The sequence below is a fragment of the Electrophorus electricus genome, chromosome 12 (genome assembly GCF_041902795.1).
Source record: "Electrophorus electricus isolate QZ-2024a chromosome 12, ASM4190279v1, whole genome shotgun sequence".
Classification (NCBI taxonomy): domain Eukaryota; kingdom Metazoa; phylum Chordata; class Actinopteri; order Gymnotiformes; family Gymnotidae; genus Electrophorus; species Electrophorus electricus.
Genome location: NC_137508.1, coordinates 10,252,635 through 10,273,901, shown reverse-complemented (window position 1 = coordinate 10,273,901; position 21,267 = coordinate 10,252,635). Strand labels below are relative to the sequence as shown.

Here is a 21,267-nt window from a genome sequence, read left to right as displayed (position 1 = left end):
AGAGAGAGAGATTTTTTTGCTGGCCTTGCAGGTTGAAGTTCATCTTCTTTTTGTGTCCTGTTTTTCTGATTTGTTGCTTTGCATCTTGAGTTCTGGCTCAGCTAACAAGGCTAAATAAGTTTGGGTCTTTTTGCTGCTTTGGCAAGTTTTTAAAGAGTCACAAAATAAGCTTTAGCACCTGAGGTAGACGTCTTTTTCCTGCCACTGGGCTTTGATGGTGCTACAGTGTTGCCAAGCGTCCTGAGTTAGATCCTGTCTGCTTTTACCCTGTAACAACTGTAACGAGCTCACTTCCCCTGCCTTTGAGCTGACAGTTTAAGAGAGACAGAAAAGAAGGGGGTTGTTTCAGAGCATCGAAGTGGGAGAGTTTGAGAAAGACAGAGGGAGTGAAAGAGAGTATGGGAAATAGAGAGATATAAAGAGTGGGGGCTGAGCAGAAGACTGCTGAGCAGGTCGCAACGCCATCACCAGCTGCTCTCTCTTCGAGCCTCTCACATTCCGAACGATTTTGAAAAACAGACAAAGTGCCTCGATCCACTGAGCAAGAGCTGGAGAGAAAAATGAGCCGAGTGTCTCAGGGTCTGCATAACAAAGCAGTTATCCCCCCCCCCCCCCAACACACACACACACACTCACACAGACAGACACACATACACATCCCCCTACTCTTCAACACACAGTGTAAAGCTCCCGCAACGCACCACAAAACAAGATGTTGGGGGACATCTAAAAAGGATGTGTGTCAAAGCCCCTGGGGCCCTGCAGGGTGAAACTAAGCAGCCTCCTTGACCCTGCATCCTTTTCCCCCCACCGCTGGGAAGCTCAGGCCACCCCCTGACAGCACGTTACCAGCCAAACTGTCCCAACACAATAGAAACACACTCTTTAATATAAGACTTGCTGAAAATATGGCCTGTGTGCAATATTACCATCATGCTACCGCAATAGGTTTTAGTAATATTGTAATCGTAAAAATAGTAAATATCTTAAATAGTGTATTAAAAGTATTAAAGAAAAGTGATATGTAAGATGATGGTGGAAAACACATGCAGTGCTTAAATGCTCATGACAGCGTAAGCAGAACTTCAGGAGAACTACCCTTACTTGTCTTCCCCCTGGTGGTGTGAAAGAGAAGTGCTGCAGGGGGTTGAGGAAAAGCTGCCATCTCAGGCAGGGCCGCTATCCTGTCTCCTAAAGGCACTTCGTCTTCTCATGGTAATGCGTTTGGCAGGCCTGTGGTGATGGCCTGCTCTTCGCTGTGTCTACTAAAGCCCTCTTTGTGCTCGCAGTGATGTTTAGAGGCCCCCGTCGTCTCCTCGGGCCGTAGCCCCGGCTTGTGCTCCGTGCTTGTCTGCACGCATGACGAAAGCAGAAGGGGAAGCGGGATATGGTGACCTGACCCAAACCAAAAGAATGATAAAAAGTTTTTTACAAATTAGAAGGTTAACAATAAGGTTGTCAGACAAACACATTAACAGAGTTAGTGCTCAGACATACATGTATGACTATGTATGTGACAAATAAACCAAACTTGAAACTTGAAACATACTGATAAAATTAAAGTTGTTTAGCTTACCTGTCCAAGAGTAAGCAATATGGATTCCCTCTTTTAATTCCCTTAATAAGTGACTCAGAGAGCCGTCTGGCAAGTTGCGGTAGCAACAGCAGTCTCCCACTGTCATCGTGGGTGTGTGAGTTTCTGTTAGAAATAGGAAAAAAACAGAAAGGCATTTAAGGAAAACAATGTAAGACACTGTTACCTTTGAACAGATGCTAGTTTAGTTCAGGGGTGAATGTACTATTCATTTAGTTTTGTTTGGACATTTTCTAATTGTCCTCTGGTAAGTGGAGTACTCTCATTCTTCTCAAACTGCACACTAATGATTTTCTCTGTTTATTTTTCACATGACGTGAGCTAAAGGATCCTGTCACGGCTTTATGTAATCCAGCGCTCAGAAAGTCCCATTAGAAAGCCTTTTAACTTTCAGCGCCATAAATCTGCTCTCACAGCTACCTGATAGTCCACTGGTTCCACTGGAGTCTGATCCTATACTAGCAGCGTCTGTGGCAGTGACTGATGAAATAGCGACGGACAAGTTGGAGTGGGCTCAGATCACAGCAGGGTGGACTTATGTAAGAGGACAGGGTGAGACGAGCGCATCTGAATAGGGCACGGAGAGATGAGAAGAGCGAGAGCAGAGGAGAAATGTGGAGGAGAAAGGAGAGCAGGGGAGCACAAAGAGAGAGGAGGCTAGTGAAGCATGAATGGATGAGGCGTAGAGCGAGGAAGGGAGGAGAAGTGACAATAGGAAGTGTAGTAGGTGGCTATGCTGCAGGAGGGGAGAAGATATGGAGTTAAGGGGGCGGGGCTTTGATATGCCCATGAGCTCCTGCTGTTGCACAGATAAAACGCAACACTTTGGAGGTCTGTGATGGTGGCTCTGCTAGCTCTTTTATGAAAATTAAAAAGCTAAAGCTGTCGCAGAGGTCACAAGCGTGACTGCATGAGTTGGAGGATAATCGCGTTCTCTGTGCCGAGGCTAAAAAGATCTGTACTCCTGTAATCGAATGACAAGGTCACACAGGACGTGGAAAGGGTTTGTCCACCAGGCAAGGGGCAATTTTAACAACATTGACAACGTTATACCATCAGCATTGTGAGCATCATCAGCGCTAACTGAGGCTCAGCCCCACCCCTTATTCTCTGTGGTTGGGTGATGCCACATTCTGGGAACTCTCACTAACCCAGCCCAATAATTATGGGTTCCCATACACCAGTGTGCATTGGTAAATGGAGTGGAATAAGGTAATGGAGTCTCGGGTGTCCCATTGTCTGCACGTGTCTGTTGTCTGCAAGCTGTCTAGGTTTGGGGAGGTGGCATCTGTGCGGGGGAGGCGGCTTCTCTCTCCTCTCCTCCGTTGCCTCTCCAAACTTCCTGAAGCCTGGCCCTTACCATCTGTCTCACGGCAGGTCGCTTCCACCCCCCCCAACACACATACATACACTCAGTGGATCAGTCACACATTTAACCAATGACCACAAATGGAAGGAGTGGGTGCAGTGTTGGGGTGGTGGGCTGAAATTTAGGCTGGGTGAGTTGTATGCCGGAGGGGTGGGGCACACAGGTTGCTTTGAGCCAGGTAGCTCTGCCTCTCCGATGATCCGCCCACCTTATGCAATGTGGAGCTCCAGAGCTCCTCTCGACATTCCACTTTTATCAACAGGAAGGAGCGCTGGTTAGGCAGTGAGTGCCTGTGGTACGAGGAGAGCGCCTGAGGGCTGTGCTAGTGGACTGTCATGCAGCGAGTTCTGATGAGGTCATGGCAAAATCGGCTGATGAGGTCATGGCAAAATCAATGGGCTGTGTTGTATCAGCTTACACACAGTTGCACTGCGATTGATTACTGAACAGTGTTTGGGTTGCACCTTGACAGCTCCCTCCATCCAAGAAGCAGGGACTGTGCATGATTGGATGATGTCATTTGTACATGTGAGGCAGTGTGTGAGCGTGTGTGTGTGTGTCTGTGCGCGTGCATTCATATTGTTATGTATTGTCTCCCATCTTCCTGTTTGTCTCCTTTTCTGTCTCTCTCTAAAGTGAGGACAGGACCAGGCACGTATCTCCTACTCGTGTGCTGGTGCAGTTGTGTGCATGTGCATGCAGGTGTGTGTGCTGCAGTCGCGTGGCTCATGGAAATGCGTCCCACTTTTTGAGGCGCAAGCCGCTCCTCCTTCCCCTTCGTCCTTCCACTAGGTGCATTAAAGCCCGCAGGACACAGACGGCGCAGCCATCCTGCCAGGGAGGGGCTGCGTCCCAGATCGCGCGCACTCAGAGGCCGGAGGCCATGAGTCAGCTGTGGCGCATGCGTCCCAGACAGCTGCGATGCTTTATGAGCACATGCAGCGCAAAAAAGCGTGCTCCACAGCACAGAAGAAAATGGATCAAGCACACAGACAGGGGCTCGGCCACAACGAGGCACCAGTCGGTTCTGTTCCTTTTTTGGATGGGAGTGCAGCAGGATCAGGGAGGGAGGCCTTCGTCTGATATGCCGCATGGAGCATGCTTGCTGATGTGAGCAGAGCTACTGTTCCTTGTGGCCTGCTGAAGTGCTTCTGCCCGCGAATATTGAAGGCTGTGTCAAGTTCCAGGGTGGTTAGTGTGCGTGTGTGTGTGTGCGTGGGTCTTTGCTCACACCTCCTGGCCGTCTTGAATATGATGTTATGTTAAATCCAGTGATCTGGTAGACTTGTAGAGGGTCAGGAGATAAGCAGCAAGCAATTGCAACACAAACATATACCTTTATTTGTGTAATGTTTTCTTTAAAGTGGAGTGTGTGTGTGTGTGTGTGCATATGAGTGAGTGTCCAGTGGGTGGCAGTGTGCTCCTCCCCTCCTCAAGCTCAGAGTGAGGAACAGATGTGCTGAGGAGCTTAAAACCGTAACAGCTTAGCCTAGGCAGAGTCAGGCTTTAGCCTTTAGCCTCCCTTCCTCTGTTCCTGCTCCAGCTCTGGCTCAGTGTCCTTGGGGAAGAGTTGAAATTCAGGAGAGCTGATTCATACTCTCCCCTCTGGCCATGACCTCACTATGATGCCTCTGTAACCTAACTGCAGTTTCCTCACCTTTCTGCACAGTAAATCTCCCAAACAGGTTTATCAGCTGTAGAGTTCACATGTTTGTAAGATCACAGGTGGACACAAGAATGTGTAAGCCTGGACAGGGCTCAAGGCAGATATTCATGCACATGCAGGTATGCATATACATATGTGCACATACGTGTATGCACATGCGTGTGCAAGTGTGTTCATGCTTTGGAATATTTGGTCCTTCATGCTGCATCGCTTTTCCCTATAGATCTGCAGGAATCTGCACAGACTTGGTTTCAGCATGGCCTAACCCTCAGCGTGTGTGTGCATTTCTGCAGGTGTGCGTGTGTGTGTGGCAGAGCCTGTGGAGTCGCTCTGGGGATGTGCGAAGCCTCTTCCTGTCCTGAGTCTCCACATCCAATAGGAGTTGCAGCCTGGGCCACACAGCAGGGTAAGAGCAGACCTCCCTGTCTTCTCTCTCTGACTTCCACCGCCTGTAGCTGTTCTCTGAAACTAAATACACATTTCCCAAGCCATGCCGCTATAACGCAGGGATCTGTTTCTGCATGCTGTGTTTATCAGGTTTATCAGTGTTTAGGAATCATTTTTAAAAATAATTTTTGTTCACTGATTCAAAGCCAGTTAAGCCAAAGTGGAAAATAAACCTTTATTTAAATGTACTGTAAAAGAGGGCAAATAAAAGTAAATCTGTTTGTGTTCCATTAGCACACTGCTGCTGTATGGGAATGTGCGAGTCTGCTTTCCTGCCATGGAGAGTTCAGTCCATGTTGGTTAGCCAGGCCTGCTCTGGATCAACACTGGCAATATGAGTGTTGGAGGGTCAAATCTGACCCTCCTCATAAAATTTCAATTAAGGTCCCGGCTAGCTCTTTGAAGTATATTTTGCTCCACTGTCAGGCTGGTGATAGTGATGGATCACCATAGCAGTGTGTGACAGCAACAGTGGGGTGATCTTTAAGGCATGTAGGAGGAGCTGAAAGGTCAAGAGGGCAGGGATTGGGTGGACAGTTTGTGTAAGTTGCAGAATTGTGGGGGCAGGGCTGGGATTGGACGAACACAGAGACAGCACCCAGGAGTGCTGTGAGAAACCCTGGGTGCACTCACCCAAGAAACCAGTGGGGCTGCTTTTCATTCTCCTCCAGCTCTGGCCCTTTTTAGCTCTACCCAGTACCACTTACTGCATGTGACTGGCAGTAGTTCCCCATGAGTGTGTGTGAGTGTGTGTGTGTGTGTGTGTGTGTGGTCTCCTTGGCATTTGTTCTACCCCCCGCGTCATCGTCCTCGCTCACACTCACTCAAACACAGCTGTTCCTTCAGCCATCAGCAGATTTACCCTGGCACCCCCCTCCCTTTCTCTCTCTCTCTCTCTCTCTCTCTCTCTCTCTCTCTCTCTCTCTCTCTCTCCCTCTCTCTCTCTCTCTCTCTCTCCTTCTCCTGCTCCTGCTGTGATAACAGTGGATCTATCAAGCACATGTATCTATTCATTTCGCACTGCTCCAACAGGCTCTTTTGTATTTGAGTCTCACCGTGGTCTGTGTAGCTGTGTTTCACACACTCTGCTCACGGCAGCAGTCACTGGACATGTGGAGGGCTTTCCCACGGAGTTCATCACAGAGCCAGCTGACTGGCCTGCTCAGAGCCTATAGCCATGCACCAGTTCACATCTCTGCTTCATCAGCGCCGCCACACTGGAACGTTTTGCCCTTGACCAGGACGAGTTGTCATCAAATGTCTCAGAAATGACACAAATCACTGAATGACAAGAAACAGCAATATATTCTATCCAAAATACTCCCAAACCATGTATCTTATATCTTATGTTGTTTATGACTCAGATACAAATGAGTATCACTGGCTCTCTCGCGCTCTCTCTCTCTCTCTTTGGGTATAAAAAAAATGTGTGTGTGTGTATGTGTGCGCTTGTTTTTGTGTAACCTGTATGAGAATCCCTCAATGAGGGGGTATGTGTGTGAGTGTGGGACAGTGTGGAAGTGTCTGCAGGATCAGTATGATGGACATGTGGACTGGATAAAGGTGCACCTGCATGACTGTTTGAGGACATCTGTGTTTGTCTGTGTGGTTGATTGTACTGGCCCTCTTCAGTTGCTCACAGGGCTCGGATCCGCTGGCTGGCCCGGCACAGACACACGCCTGGCCCTCTCTGAATGCCAGAGGAACAAAAGCCCAAAGCATGCTGGGAGTCAATGGAAAGTGAACTTACAGGCGTGCAGAGTGAACTGCCTAAAATACTGCCTGCTCCCACCATTCTCCTGTGAAGATTTACTGAGCGTGCAATGTGTGCGTGTGAGCGTGCGTGTGTGAGAGTGCTTGTGGGTGCGCGCGTATGTTTTAATAGGTACCAAGTGTTACCTCGTTGCCCTGTCCCATAAAAAGAGTGGATGCTGCTCATGTCTCTGAGGGATTTACCGCCTGTTTCCCTCCATTGTCCTGGATGGTGGCTCCTCGTTCCATTTCCCCACCCTTCTCCTCTCTACTTCTAAACCCTTGTGCTCTTCTAACGTTCTCTCTCTCTCTCTCCCCCCCCCTTCTCTCTCTCCCTCCCTCTCTTAGAGTTTATGATACCTTTGATCTAGAATTCTGTTGCAATACAGGGATCAATGCTGATATCTCGAATTGTAAAACAAGTATAAGCTCTATCTCAGACAACAATAAGTGCAATAAGCAAACAATATCACACTGTATGTGCTAGACTTTCAGTTACCCAACATGTGTAGGTTCAATAGTCATTCTAAATATTTCACAAATAGATAAGTCTGCATTTGAAGACTGCAAGGGTCTCTGCTGTTCATCCCACCGTTTGGGAGCCAGAATGGAGAATATTTTCAGTAATGATATTGGTGACAGGTTTTCAACAGAGAAGTTAGATTTTTGATTTTTTGATTTTTTTTTTGATTTGCTTCTTTGTTGATGTCTCTGTATTGTGACGTATATTTATTCCACTGTCATTGTTTTTCTAATTATTCATCACCTGCTACCAGTTACTTGGTGAAAGGTGACTCACTTATATAAACTTCATTTCACCATTGTCAGTTCCTTCTTAATCATCACTGTTACTATTTTTTCATGTTATAATATTTTTATATCGAGAGGTTGCTGCAGTGTTTTTATGCAAATTAAAGATGCCATCTGTAGTGAGAGCTAAGTGGAGGTGTTATATGTGATGTACTGACCCTGGGTGGTGAGCAGTCTGTCATATGCTTCAGGTCTGCTTTAGACTGCCTTTGGAACTGTGTAAAAGTGAGTTGACCTCTCACTAAAAATTTAGTTTAGACTACCTGTAAAAATGCACTTCCCCATACTGCCAGAAAATGTTCTTTCTAGACCTAAAACATAAATCACATTATCACACATATAATGAGGCTCTGGTCTTACACGTCTCTCCAGTCCTTCAGGGAGTCTAAGAATGGAAGCTCCCTGAAAAACACTAGAGGGCTAAAGGCTGCGTAGCGTTTGCCTGCTCCTCTGGTCCTTGACCCTCCTCCTCTTCAGCTCAGATGGGAAAGCAGAGGCACTGCTGTAGCCGGGATCATGTCTGATTGACATTCACGCCATTGTTATTAAAGCTGATTTTATACTGGGTGACTCCATAATTGCACCAGAGGGATGGAAGTTTCACCTGCTCTTTCTGTCTCTTTGTACCTCTTTCTCTCTCTCTCTCTCTCTCTCTCTCTCTCTCTCTCTCTCTCTCTGTCATCACCAAACTGCATAGACTCAAACTGTGTGTGTGTAGTTTGTTTGCATATAGTTTGTTCTTACCACATAGCGTGATATTTTATGCATATAAATGTGTGTATATTTCTCTGTAGTCAAAGGAGCTGAGAGGTTTGTGAGGTTAGTATTAATGATTGAAAACTTTGAGTTGAAGCTGTTCTGAAAGTGCTGGATTGATGAACTGAAAACTATTGGATTACCCTATCAGGGCCATGGGGTATGCTCAGCAGCGCGCACACACAAACAAACACACACACACATATCTAACATGCCCTCTTGCACACACACATGCATTAGCAGACTGGCATGGACTCTAGGCTCTTTCACAGATGCAGACTTGCACAGACAGAGAGAAGAAAAGACATCCTTTGGAGAGCTGCGATATTTTTTTCAGAGAGTGTTAACTGAGATTAATCCCTATACAAATCCGGTCAAGCTCTGCCTCAAAAACCAGAACACGTAGACGCAGCGCATCTTATTTTCATGCTTGCCAGTGCTGACTGATCCATGCTATCTTCTAGGGTTAATTGTGGCATGTGTGGACGTTTTCACATCAGTAGGAAAGTTCACAGTTCATCTCAAAGTCCCTCCAAAAACAACATGCTCAGTGTACTGTGGGCCTCATCAGGGCAGCAACACTCCCCCTCAAAACCACCACCCCCAACAACACCAACACCCTACTGCCCAACACCCTACTGCCCAACACCCTACTGCCCAACACCCCAGCCCTCCACAACACCACCATCCCTCTTCAGCCCTTTGTCCTTTTGTTCCTGCGTACCTCTCCACCCCCAGTAGAGGGGTTAAGTGTTTGGCAGTAGCATGTGAGGGCTTCTCTTTGTGCAAGTGTGTGAGGTTGATCAGATGGCTGGTTGTATGTTGGATTAGAGTGCAGCACAACCTGTTGACCCCCCAGCTCCATCTTTAGTTACCCTGAATCTGCTCCCTTCTGACCACTGCATTGCCCCTGTGTGGAGCTCAGTTGTGGTCAGACGGGACAGGAAACTTCCAAATGTCCCATCCCCCAATGCAGGCCCAATCAAGCAACATGGCCTGTGCATTATGATCCCCAAGCACTCCTCTATCCTTTCCAACTCTTTAAAAAAGATACGTGTGTGTGTGTCTCTGTGTGTGTGTGTGTGTGTGTGTGTGTGTGTGTGTGTGTGTGTGTGTGTGTGTGTGCAATATCAAGTTAAGTCCCCTGGCAAGTTTATGTGCAGTTCATGTTCATATGATAACTTCCCTGGAGGGCGTGAAGGTCCATGAATCACTCAGATGCTCATGCGTCGCTGATGGTTCCTCACTGTTGCCCCTGTGTCTGCAGCCCCACACTGCTCTGGGCTCGCGGGCCTTCCCAGCCCTGTGTTCGGCTTGGAGTCGGCACGCCGCACTTTCTTGCCTACGTGTATTCAGTGCAGCGATGGGCAGTAACCGAGGCAGAGGAGGGGCCAGATGCATGAATGGCCTCTACCGTCCCTTCTTACTTCACCAGGGGGAAGGTGCCTGTGGGCTGCTTGTCCTGGAGTGGGCTCAGAGGAAAGCTCCTTTCACACACTGATTTCTTATTCCCAACTCCAGAGCATAGCATTTATATTGCCCTTTGATAATGTATGTGGGGATTGGCTTTAGTTTGTTGCAGCTCTTTGATAATGAATGTGGTGATTAGCTTTAGTTTTCTACTGCCCATTGATAATGAATGTGGTGATTATACAGTACGACGGTGTGTTCAGTGAAAATGCACTGCAGTGCATATATGTGCTACACTTGTCTAGGTTTTGTGAGGTTTGTGTGTTCCGTCTCTCTGTGCTTCAGCTTTCTTAAGAAGATCTTGTTGTGCAACACTAAGAAATTGAACTGAAAAAGACGTTTATGAGAGAAGGAAAACGAGAGAGAGCGAGAGAGAGAGATAAAGGGAGAGAGAAAGAGAGAGGAACAAACAGATGGACAATCATCAGTCACATCATAGGGGCAGAAGAGCATTAGAGGTGAAGCAGGAAGTGAGCCCCACCCCCACCTTTCTAGAAAAAGAGTAGACGGAAAAGGGGGGGGGGAAAGAGAGAGAGAGAGAGAGAGAGAGCGAGAGAGAGAGAGAGAGCGAGAGAGAGAGCGAGCCAGTGAGTGCGTGAGCGAGCGAGAGAGAGAAGGCAACAAGCAGAGAGAGACTGAGCCCCAGCATGTGAAGGGATTAGACACGTGAGGGAGGGGAGCCTGCACTCAAAAGTGAGAGGGGTAGGGGGCGGTGCTAGGACAACCCAGCCGAGACAGAGCAGAGCAGAGGAAGGTGCTTCACAGTGAACGGACGGGGCAAAGAGAGGAAAGTTTGACGAGAAGAGGAGGATGGGAGGAGGAGCAGGGAGCGGAGAGTGTGTGTGTGTATGAGTGTGTGTGTGTGTGCGCGCGCGCAAGGGAGTATGTGAGAGAGAGCAAGAGCATGTGAGTGTGTGAGACGGAGAGAAGGGGACAGAGAGCAAAGCCAAGGAACGGCATGAGCAGCTTGGGACTGTGCACTTAGTTTGACTGCAGGGCACACAGTGGAGACGCGAGGAAGCTGCCATGCAGAACGCTATGGGTATGTGTTAGATATTTTACAGCCCACACACACCCACACACACACCCCCACACACACACACACACACACACACACACACAAACAAGCGCATGGTAAAGTTCAAACTACTGCCGATGCTTTAGAGACAAAGCCCTGAGCAGTTTAAAGTGATCAAGATGAATGATTAACTTTCCAACCTTAGAGAAGTGAGTAGTCTCGAGGTGGGGCATACACAGTACAATGAAGAAAAGCAAAGAGGTCTACAAGCTTTGTTAGGGGTCTTTGAGGGAGATGGGCCTGTGTTTACCAGCTGCTATTACACTATTTATTACACTAAAAGCAAAGGTCTACTAATCTCTGTGCTACCTGTGCATTTGAGCACATGTGTTTTCTCTGTAGCGTGGCTCTGTGTGTTTCCGGCATGGTGGACTCCTGTCAGAGTGTGTGTTTTCAGGCTGTTGCTGGTGCCGGGCCTCCCTCAGTGGAGTAATAATGAGCCTCTCTCTGGAGTAATGGACTTACACAGGCTGGCCCATTTGGTCTAGGCTTCTGGGAAAGGGCTGTGTTTGGGAGTGTTGCTTAGGGTGAAGGGGCCATTAACATACTGGACAACAGGCGTAGATGTGCCAGTCTCTCTCTCTCACGCACACACACACGCACAAAAACGCACACACGTACACACACACGCACGCACACACATACCAAAATGCACACACGCACGCGCGCGTGCACACACGTACGCACGCACGCACATACAAAAACACACACACACGTGTGCACGCATGCGCACACACACACACACACACACACACACACACACACACGCGCACAAACACATATAAAGGTGATACTGTAAACATTATTTATTCTCAAATTACAAAGAAAACTATTTATGGTACATGTAATACTACAGCATAGGGTCAGTACTCGATTGCCTGGCATGTTTTCTGTTGTCTTTTAATTCTTCTGAGGGAACCTGCAGTCATGTTTGTTGAGGTGGTTTGACACTAGTATGAAGTTTCCATTGTGTTCCTTCTCATAGTTTACTGAGACTGGAATTTGTGGTCTGACTCAGCTTAATGGTAGACCTATGTACAGTGCTAACCTAAAATAGCATGGTCTGTCACTGTAAGTCAGCAGCATGCTAACATTGCTTTAACCAGATGAGATCACCAGTGGTGGGGGTAGGGGTGCTTACGTCACCGAGCTGGAAAATAATAGATGTGTTAAATCACTCTCATATGGGAGAGAGCTTTGAAAGGTGCCCTTACACACTTCTGTTGCCTTTGTCTTTTTAAGGAAGTTTGGTGCATGTCAGAACCTTGCCATGCTGGTATAGGATATCAAGCCCAATTCAAAATGGCCTCTGAGTGTCTGACATGTGGCATAGTTCTGGACGGCAGTGGACATAGTGTGGGGGTATACCTGCGTCTGAGGTCACGGAGGTGGACGGAGACCAGGGCTTGGAAAATTTGAGGAGATTTTTCTCTCCTCTCCTCTCCTCTCCTCTCCTCTGCAGTATTTCCATGCATGAGACAAAAGTGCCAGGTATTTATATAAGGCCCAAACTGCAGACCTGTACACGTGTGTGGAGAGCGAGAGCTCATTAGCCCTGAGCCAGGCTCAGCTGAGCGCCTGAATCAGAACTTTCCATGCCATACCTTTTCGTCTGAGCTCGCCTGGAATCTGAAGTGCCGGAGTGGCCTTCGTCCACAGCCCTTTCCTGTTCTCCTCGCTGCGGCCCGTTTACATGTTTTCAAACTCTAAGCTGAGGAAGTTTCCCTCTGCTGTCTGTGGCTGCTGCGTACTTCACCACATACACACTTTCTAAATCATATATTCATGCCAGCATAGTTTGACTCGTGCTGGTTATGTAAGGGCTGGTGTGGAAATCCATTTACCCCCGGGGTCCTCTCCTCCATACCACTGAAGCTCAAATTTATGCACCCTGCACCAAGCTCAGCTCGTAACAGTCATGATGGCACGGAATATTGCTTGTCATTAATACATAAAAATATATTTCAGTTATAAAATGGTTATGCAATAAAGTGGATGAAACTGAGATGGAAAACTGTTTGTTGAAGTGCTGTGGCTTGATGAAGGCCATGTCTCATGAAATGTCCTTAAACCCAGATTTAGTTGCCTAGACATGGCTGTGAAATAGAGATTAAACTCAGCCACACACATCCCAGGCCAAACTGTCAAGCCGTGTAATTGAGTGTGAACAAAACTAGCTTTAGAAATGGCTATAAAATGGCTGAACAGTACCTATACCTCATGTCCCATCTCTGCTATGTGTATTAGACAGATTCGGGTCTCTCTCTCTCTCTCTCTCTCTCTCTCTCTCTCTCTCTCTCTCTTCCTTTCCTGCTGATTGCAGCTGATATCTAATATGGTCATAAATGCTGCTCAGTGACCCGTCCTTGTGATCGCGCCGCATCAAGAGTGAGCATTCCAGTGGTTCATTCCCGTCCACTTGGCGGCATCTCGGCAGAATGGCCGCTCTAAAGGCGTCAGTCGGGAGAGGCATTAACGTGGCGTGACCGCACCACCTCTCCTGGCCGATCCTCTCGCCAATCGCTGACTCTCTGACCGCTGGCCTGGGATAAATGATCATTAGCGGTTGGAAATCCCTGCTGTAGCGTTGGGGAGTGGTGGAGGGGGCATAAGCAGTCCAGCGCTCCCGATGGCTCTAGCAGAGCAGTTAAGCGCAAAGCGGGTGTTTGGTGACCCTTCACACCGACAGGCCTCTGTGCACCTTGAAAACGCTGTTCGACAGGGTGACAAGGGCTTGAAACTGGGCAAGGAAGGACTATGGAAGGAGAGACGTTGTGGGTGGGAAAAGTCCAGTATGAGCAAAGTAGGGTTTAGGAACTCGCAGGGCAACCCCATGCTCTATTACTATAATGCTTTTATATAGAGACTCATCCAGGTGCTGTGGATTGCAAATAAGAAAACATAAGATAAGGTAACATTTCCTCTGTGGCTCTAAATGTGGCTTACCGATCAGGAGGTGGGACTTACTACAACCATACTGTGTGTGTGTGTGTGTGTGTGGACTTGGCATGGCTCTTCATTATAATATCCATTGATAGCTTTAAATCTTTCTTGCTCTAAATCTATGCTGGCTGTTACAAGCAGTTTTCATAATCACATCCTGTAGGAGATGATCAGGGTTTGTTCAGACTGACCAGGTTCCAGCAGTTCCTAGATGCCTCTCTGGCACAGACCTGGGTAAAAACAGCCGGCTCGACTCGGGCGTGTGCCAGTGTGGACCCGGTAGCATTGCACGGTGGGCAGAAAAAGCTCTGTCCGCTGTGTTGATTGACAGGTTACATCTTCCCAGATGGCGGTGGCTCCATGGTGGCATTGTGTAGGAGACACACTGTATCTCATTGGACGGTGTGGAATCAGCGGGCTCTGTAGTGAGATGGCTGGTTGTGGAGACTGGGACAGGGGCAAGGAGACTAGCTGGCTCTGAGAGCACTGGGTGACAGGTCCAGCTCCTGCACCACCTGGCCTTTAATACAGCCCATATGCTTTGAGGTGCCGAAGAGCCTGTGTAACGACCTTTAGCCTGCGTCTCTGCTGGTCTCTTTCTTGCTCTCACTCACTCTTTCTTTTATATCCACTACCTCATGTCTGTCTAAGACTCGGTATGGGCTGCTTCGCTTGACATGAATTAAGCCTAGTTAAGTAAGCCATGAAATAAGCTAAATTGAAATATCACTGCTGATTCATCATTGAACATTCTAAGCTTTGGATTAGGACAATACTAGGTCCAGGAAATTGGCCATATGTGTCTTACATGCGCAAACATTCTTCCTTCTCTTTTTCTTAGTCTTGATCCTGCTTAGCCTCGTATTCTGCCCACCCCACCCCACCCCAGTTCCCGCCTTTTCCTCTAATGTTGAGCTTTCACCTCAGGCTGCACAAATGTAGGCCTTAGTGCGCCATGGCAACATCCCCAAACACAGCTACAAGCCAAAAGCCTGCGAAAGCAACAGGTTGGCAATGATTTAAAAAAAAAAAAAACCTTAGTGAGCCAATTACCCTTGTTCTACAGGGTTTTTTAATTCGATCCAGCATTTCAACAAAGACGTACAGGACCAGCATAGTGAGGAGAAGAAGCTATAAGGAGTTAACCCTGGCAGTGGGGGATGGGTCGAGGCAGCAGCTTCACGCAGAGGGGGTTGAGGCTTTTTTAGTGTTCAGCTCGATACTTTCTCCTTGTTTTAGGCTGTGCTTTGTGAAGGTACATTTTCAGGCCTTGAGCACTCAATGAAGTTTGAGGGATTTGAGTGTGTTTTTCTTAGCTCAGTGGGAGATCACATACTAAAGGAATTTGTGACTCATCACTCTGCCCTTTAGCATGGATTGATGATCAAATCCAGTATTTGACCTCTGCTTCAACAATTTTATTTCTCCCTCTCTTTCATGGTTTTCTGACATGTCAAGTTAGATGCTGTTTCCTTCACAAACGCTCCCACACAGAGTAGATTATTCCTTTCATATCCTTAAGGGTAGATCTGGCACAGGGAAATGTTGTTGAATTAAACTTAAGACTCTTGCCGCTGCTCTCTGACGTCCATTGTGCGAGGTACAGCTCCTGAGTGCAAATCACTTGCACTGAAAGGAGACACTCTGCCCGTCTCTGTTTGGTTGAGTTCGCTGCGTCACCAGGCAGCGATGGGGATTTTCCAGGTCCATGGGCTTCTCCTTCCCTGCTGCCATTCACAAGTCATGAGCACGCCTCTTTGACGCCGCGAACGTCCCATTGACTCCATTTAAATTGTAGTTACCACATCAGCGCATGTAGAAAAGAAATATAATAATAACGTTTGGACCCATCATCAGGAATGAAACTTGTGCCAGATTTCTTTATTAAGAATTCTTGTTTTTTATTCTAAAACTACTGAAAATTGTTGCATGCACATGTTCATTTGGACTCGGTGCGAAAGTAGATAAAGCCCATACTGATGGTGTGCGAAAGACTGGGAGTGAATGGAAGTCATTAGTACTTCAATCAGACAACCTCTATGAACTCTGGCCAAAACCTTATTAAACAGCTCCACCCAAAGCTTTGTGGCAGCCTGAATACCCTGTTCTGCAATCTGTCTGCGGCTCCTCCGCTGTGCTGCTGTGTCCTGGTGACCTCCCTTTCTCTTGTGCTCACACTGTCCCATCTTAATAGATTAACTGGCCTGCTGTGGAGAACAGGTGGTGTATTAATGCAGTCAGAAACACAGAAGTCTCAAAGTTATTCATCTGTGCTAGAAACCCACTCAAGGAAGAGCATCACAAGACTGCACTAAACTATGTGTCCTGTTTTGAGTGCAGGCAGGTAGATGGCTCCTGCTCTGAGATTTACTCCTAGATCATGCACGGCATAACACTGTATGCTTCCTGCCCTGTTAAAGTAACCGTGCAACTAATTATTAAGCCTAATTTCTGAAACGAATCTCCTCAACATTTATGAATAATTGAGTAGCATGGTAACCCAATGCTCAAACTTCCACTTGCACTCTGAGCAGTACAGCATTGTGCTTTGTGGAGATCCTAGTGTTTTCTCCTGTAGATATGAGCCAGTCTGCTTAGAGGCATACAATGACTTCAGTACATTTGTGTGTGTGTGCTTGTGTGTGCTTGTGTGTGTGTGCTTGTGTGTGTGTGAGTGTGTGTGTGAGTGTGTGTGCGCGCATGTGTATGTGCATGTGAGTGTGTGTGCGCATATGTGTGCATGTGTGTGTGTGTGTGTGTGTGTGTGTGTGTGTGTGTGTGTGTGTGTGTGTGTGCGCTTATGTTTATAAACCACAGTAGAAATGTTTGCGTATCATTCCAAGACTGTCCCTAGATAGTCATGCTGTTTCATGGAGAGAGACAATAGGGGTGCAGCTGACAGGAAGTGTCCCAGCGGAGAGGCCGAGAGGCATAGTGCTGGGTGTCCAGTAAGAGCTCCCTGGGGTGGGCCAGTGTTGTGTGACAGGAGCAGGACACAGATCCCTATCTCTCCATGCCACTGATTTACGCCACACACCTGTGGGGTGTGAGAGGGACCGAAGTAAGTAAGATGATGAGAGGAGCAATGGGCTACTCTGGGTAACAGGAAGGAGTGTGTGTGTGTGTGTGTGTGTGTGTTTAGGGGGTCAAACAGTCTAAAAGCCTACAGTACAGGAATGGGAAATGGGAAAGGAAATGAGCAGCCAGGTGTGCAAAGATCTGGACGGAAGGAAAGAGGCTTGAGGACACAGGAAAAAGTAACAAAGAAAACAGACTAGTAAAAGGAAGAGGTGAAGGGACAGAGATGTAAGGACAGGCAGTGTGGTAGAGAGGGTGACTCAGAACTGGACCTCATGATATTTTGAGATTGTAAAAAAAAAAAGAGGGCGGTGAAGCTGGAAGGAGGTCAGATGTTCTCAGTGTCCTGTCAGTGCTGTAAGCAAACATAGCCCAACTGTTCAGGACATGATGGTGTCATTAATTCAGGGATCACTTTCACATCTTTATTCTGCTCCTGCCATGCTAGGCTTCTATAATTAGAACTGGTTCATTTGCTCTCAAATGAGAAACATTGAGTTATTTTTTGTTGATTTTGGCCTTTATAGTGAGTTACCACTCTATAGAGAGTTTGACTCATTTCACTTGCTGGAACTCTGTTTAAAGTTTACAGGACACACATGTCAACATGTAAGTATAACATAATATGATTATATTTCCAGTGTTTCCTTACCATTGATTGTGTGAGAGAGTGTTAACCCACAAAAAATATATCCACAAAAAAGCTTAGAAATTAGTACTTTTCTGTGTTGTACTTGAGTTGAGTGTGCTAACATAAGTTGTCAGCCTTGCAATATTTGAGTTCCACTTTCATTTAAGTTTGTCTTGAGAGATAGTACACAGATAACTATGCTCTGTCTCTATTAATGAGTCACTGAAACAGTGAGCACACCTCTCCAAAGAGGCGGGTTTGTGTGAGCCAGGTCCTCCCTAAGCCTGCTATTTGAACAGCAAGCTTGGGCGTGTGCAGGACACCCCCACCTTCACGGACAATGTGTCCATGGGAAGGTTCTTTGATCAGAATGTGAATGCACATCAAATGACCTGGGCCCAGAGGCAGTGTGTGCATCCCAATGAGATTAGGTCTGCCGGGGGCTGGGCGGTGAGATCTGGGGCATGGCTCGGGCGGCAAGATCTGTCCTGTGCTGGGCTGGGTTTTGCACTCGATGCCTCGGCTTCCCGCCCCAACTCGCCCAGCTTCCAGCAAGAGGCCGAGCAGGAGGTTCATACCTCGCCACTAATCCTTTCCGGCAGCGCCGGAGCCATTAAGACTTATGGTAACGGGATTTGAGTTGCCGGTCCAGGCTCTCACTGTGACTTTGATTAGAAACACTTGCAGTGGACGACCACTGCACTAGATTGCTTTCGCAACATAGGAGATGAAGGAGCAGGATGGAAGACCTGGTCTGTTTAATTTGGGCAATGATAGGTCACTGTACCACACGGAGAATTTTATGTTTGGTTCAGATTGATGTTCTTTCTGATGGAAATGGGTTTGAGATGTAGGTGCCATGTCACTCCAAGAGGAATCCAGTATTAAGGTGGGGCAAAGAGAGTTGCGAGGAGCAAGAATCAGGATCTAGGAGGCAACCCAAGAGCAGAGGTGGGGCTTGATCTCACTCACACCAGGCACTGCCCACATAAAACTTCCCATGGGGTGGTAGAGGAGCCAGGTCATGATCATTCTATAATCTTATTATCCTAGACTTGGCATATTTGAGTAGGGGGTTGTGTGTGTGGGTAGGGGGGAGGGCGATTTTGGAGGGAGGAGAGACGGTGCAGACCGTGTGTTCTGTGACTCACATGTGGGTGGACCGAAGCTGAAGGTGGACTGAGGGGTGTGCGAAAATAAGGTGGGTGAAGTGAACCATGATGATGCCGGCCTGAGAAGCTAGAGCAGTGGGTTAGTGAGTGATGGACACTGTTTAAAACTCAGCCCCTTTTTGACCTCTCTGCTGACATCTCTTTCCACAAAGGGAGGTGTGCAGTCACCCTGCGCATATAATTTATTTCACAAAGCTTTAGTATTGCACAAAAACTTGAAGAGGTGTTGTTTTGCACTTCTGTGAGCACTGCTGTGTTTTGAAATTGGAGCAGGGTATTTCTGCTGTGCTGCAGAGGTGTGTGAACAGTGTGTTGAAGAGAAGGAGAGGGATGGGAAATTATGTTTTGCAAAACACCCACAGGACCATGAATACCTGATACTCACGTTGGTGGAGTGCTCTGAGCACCATACTTTCTCACACTAGGTGCCATGCTTTCTATTTTTACTATTTTAACTTGTGACTTCATTTGTAATGTCAGTAAGTTAATTAAAAAAAATCCTTCTTTTGATGTACAGAATATAAGATTCATGTTGGCCTATCTGCAAACTCAGCTCATTTGACTGCCACCAACACACACTGGGACACTTATTTCAGGGATGGATTCTTTCAGGCAGCATGACGGACAGCGGGATCAGGGTCAACCATGAGCCTCACTAATCTTGGGAAGTGATGCCATCCCACGCTTAGACCTGTCACATTGACCCCAGCAGAATCTAGACCTCATCTGGAGTGGCACCTCGTATAGGAACAGCTGGGTTCCATGTGAGCAGACCAACCATGCAGAGCAAGCTGAAAGATCCTGGCTTTAATCCTTCTGCTCAGTGCTGCCTATGCAGCAGGAGGAACCCAAATGTCTCTGTACTCTCTATTTGTCTAGAAATGACTATATTTGTGTTACAAACAGTGTCACACAGTGACCAATCTCTTTTTTGTCTTATATATTTGGCATGAAAGGCAAAGAGACAGGTCTCTAAATCTCAGAATGTAGTGTGGTGTGCTTGTATTTTCAGAGAAGACGGAACATCCCCATTTTCTCTGCTATTTTTTTCTGAACCAGAGCTTTTCAAATATCTGTCTTTGTCATATTTATTAACATATAAAACAGATGACTTCATATTATTTCAAAGGGGAATGAGTAGATAGAAACTATGCGTCAAGACTGGCTCTGTCTCCAAGAATAAGACAAGACCCAAGAACCTGTTTCTGCTTTCCTCTCTCCCTCTCTCTCCTCACTCTTTTTTTCTCTCTCACCCCAACTTCTCTCACTCACTCTTTCTTCCCACCCCCCGCCCCTTGTCATACTCTCCTGTTCTCCGTCTGGTAGCCTTGGCTGTACGGATGTCACTGCAGAGTGATCTCTCTTGGCAACGTGCTCCCCCAGTGCGTCGTCACAGTGAGGCATGCTCTTTGAAGTGCAGTGGGAGTGTGTGCTTCAGCACTCTGGGGAGGGGCGGAGGTGGAATTGATTGGAGTGGCAGGCTCTTTGCAGGCCTCGCCGCGTGCTTTATTCCACATGGCGAGACAGCTCTGCAAGCTAAATATAAGAGCCGCACCGTGTCCAGGGCCCTAGTTCTACCACTACACTGAAACCTGCTGGCTAACACAGCTCACCTCCCCTGTCAGGCAATGCAGTTTGATTGCTGTTAAATTTCATATATTTACTGTCGTTTTGATTTGTTTCCTCTTGCCATGCTATGTGCAGAAGACTCTGCCTTTGTGGCACCAAGGTAATATTCTGATAATATGATGGATAACACTGAACTTTTAAAGCTTGTGTTTACCATGGAGGTTTTGAAGCTTGTGTTTACCAATGGAGGTTTCACAGAAGAATCCATTGTTTCCATAGTGGTCTTCAACTTCTCTGACTTCTGCCTCTCTCTCTGCAGGGTGCGTGCGTTGCGTGCGCGGTCGCCATGGCTCTGGTTCAGGCACTGCCTGTGCCCTGTGATCGCCCCAAGTCCAGTGTCGATATCCAGCTGTGCCACGCTACCTCACACTCCCCGCTCGTGCCTACAGGGGGCACCATGGGCTCTGTCAGCAGCCTGATCTCGGGCCGCACCTACCAGGAGCGCCACTGTTGCGCCGCCAGTGACTTCAGCGGCAAAAGCCGCAAGCCCACCGCCGTGGCCGCTGCCACCAGCTGCTTCCGTCAGCGGGACGGCACACTGCGCAGTACCAGCTCCCAGGAGCAGCTCCTTATCCACCCACCTGCTCCTCCCACCAAGGGCAGAACCTCCGCCCTGGTTGCCGCTGGCAATGGGAACTACAGCTATGTGGGCGAGGACGTGGTGTGTGACTGGAGTGATCACCACACAGCGGTGTGCAGCCCTTGTAGTGACTCAGAGGAGCCGCGGGACAACCGGACTGTGAACGGGAACCTCGGCGGCCCTCCGCCTAAACTCATCCCTGTGTCAGGCAGGCTGGAGAAAGTGAGTTAGTGCCCTTTTCTGAGTCCTTCCTTTGCCTGAGGAAATGTCCATACTGCCAGAAGCTTATTTT

The 21,267-nt window shown here is 47.7% G+C and overlaps 1 protein-coding gene across 5 annotated transcripts in view; it reads left to right on the top strand.

Annotated features, from left to right (window-relative positions):
- lzts2a (leucine zipper, putative tumor suppressor 2a) overlaps positions 1-21,267 on the top strand; it is a 39,769-nt gene that overhangs the window by 13,872 nt on the left and 4,630 nt on the right. For 2 of the 5 annotated variants that reach the window (XM_027023500.3, XM_027023503.3), the window contains 2 exons: positions 4,923-5,035; positions 20,655-21,197. In XM_027023500.3, the coding sequence (XP_026879301.2) occupies positions 20,682-21,197 (516 nt within the window). In that variant the 5' untranslated portion in view covers positions 4,923-5,035; positions 20,655-20,681. Of the gene's footprint in view, positions 1-4,922; positions 5,036-10,543; positions 10,907-18,740; positions 20,496-20,654; positions 21,198-21,267 lie in introns of those variants that run through there. The other 3 variants (XM_027023501.3, XM_081724759.1, XM_081724760.1) reach the window with 3 other exon arrangements.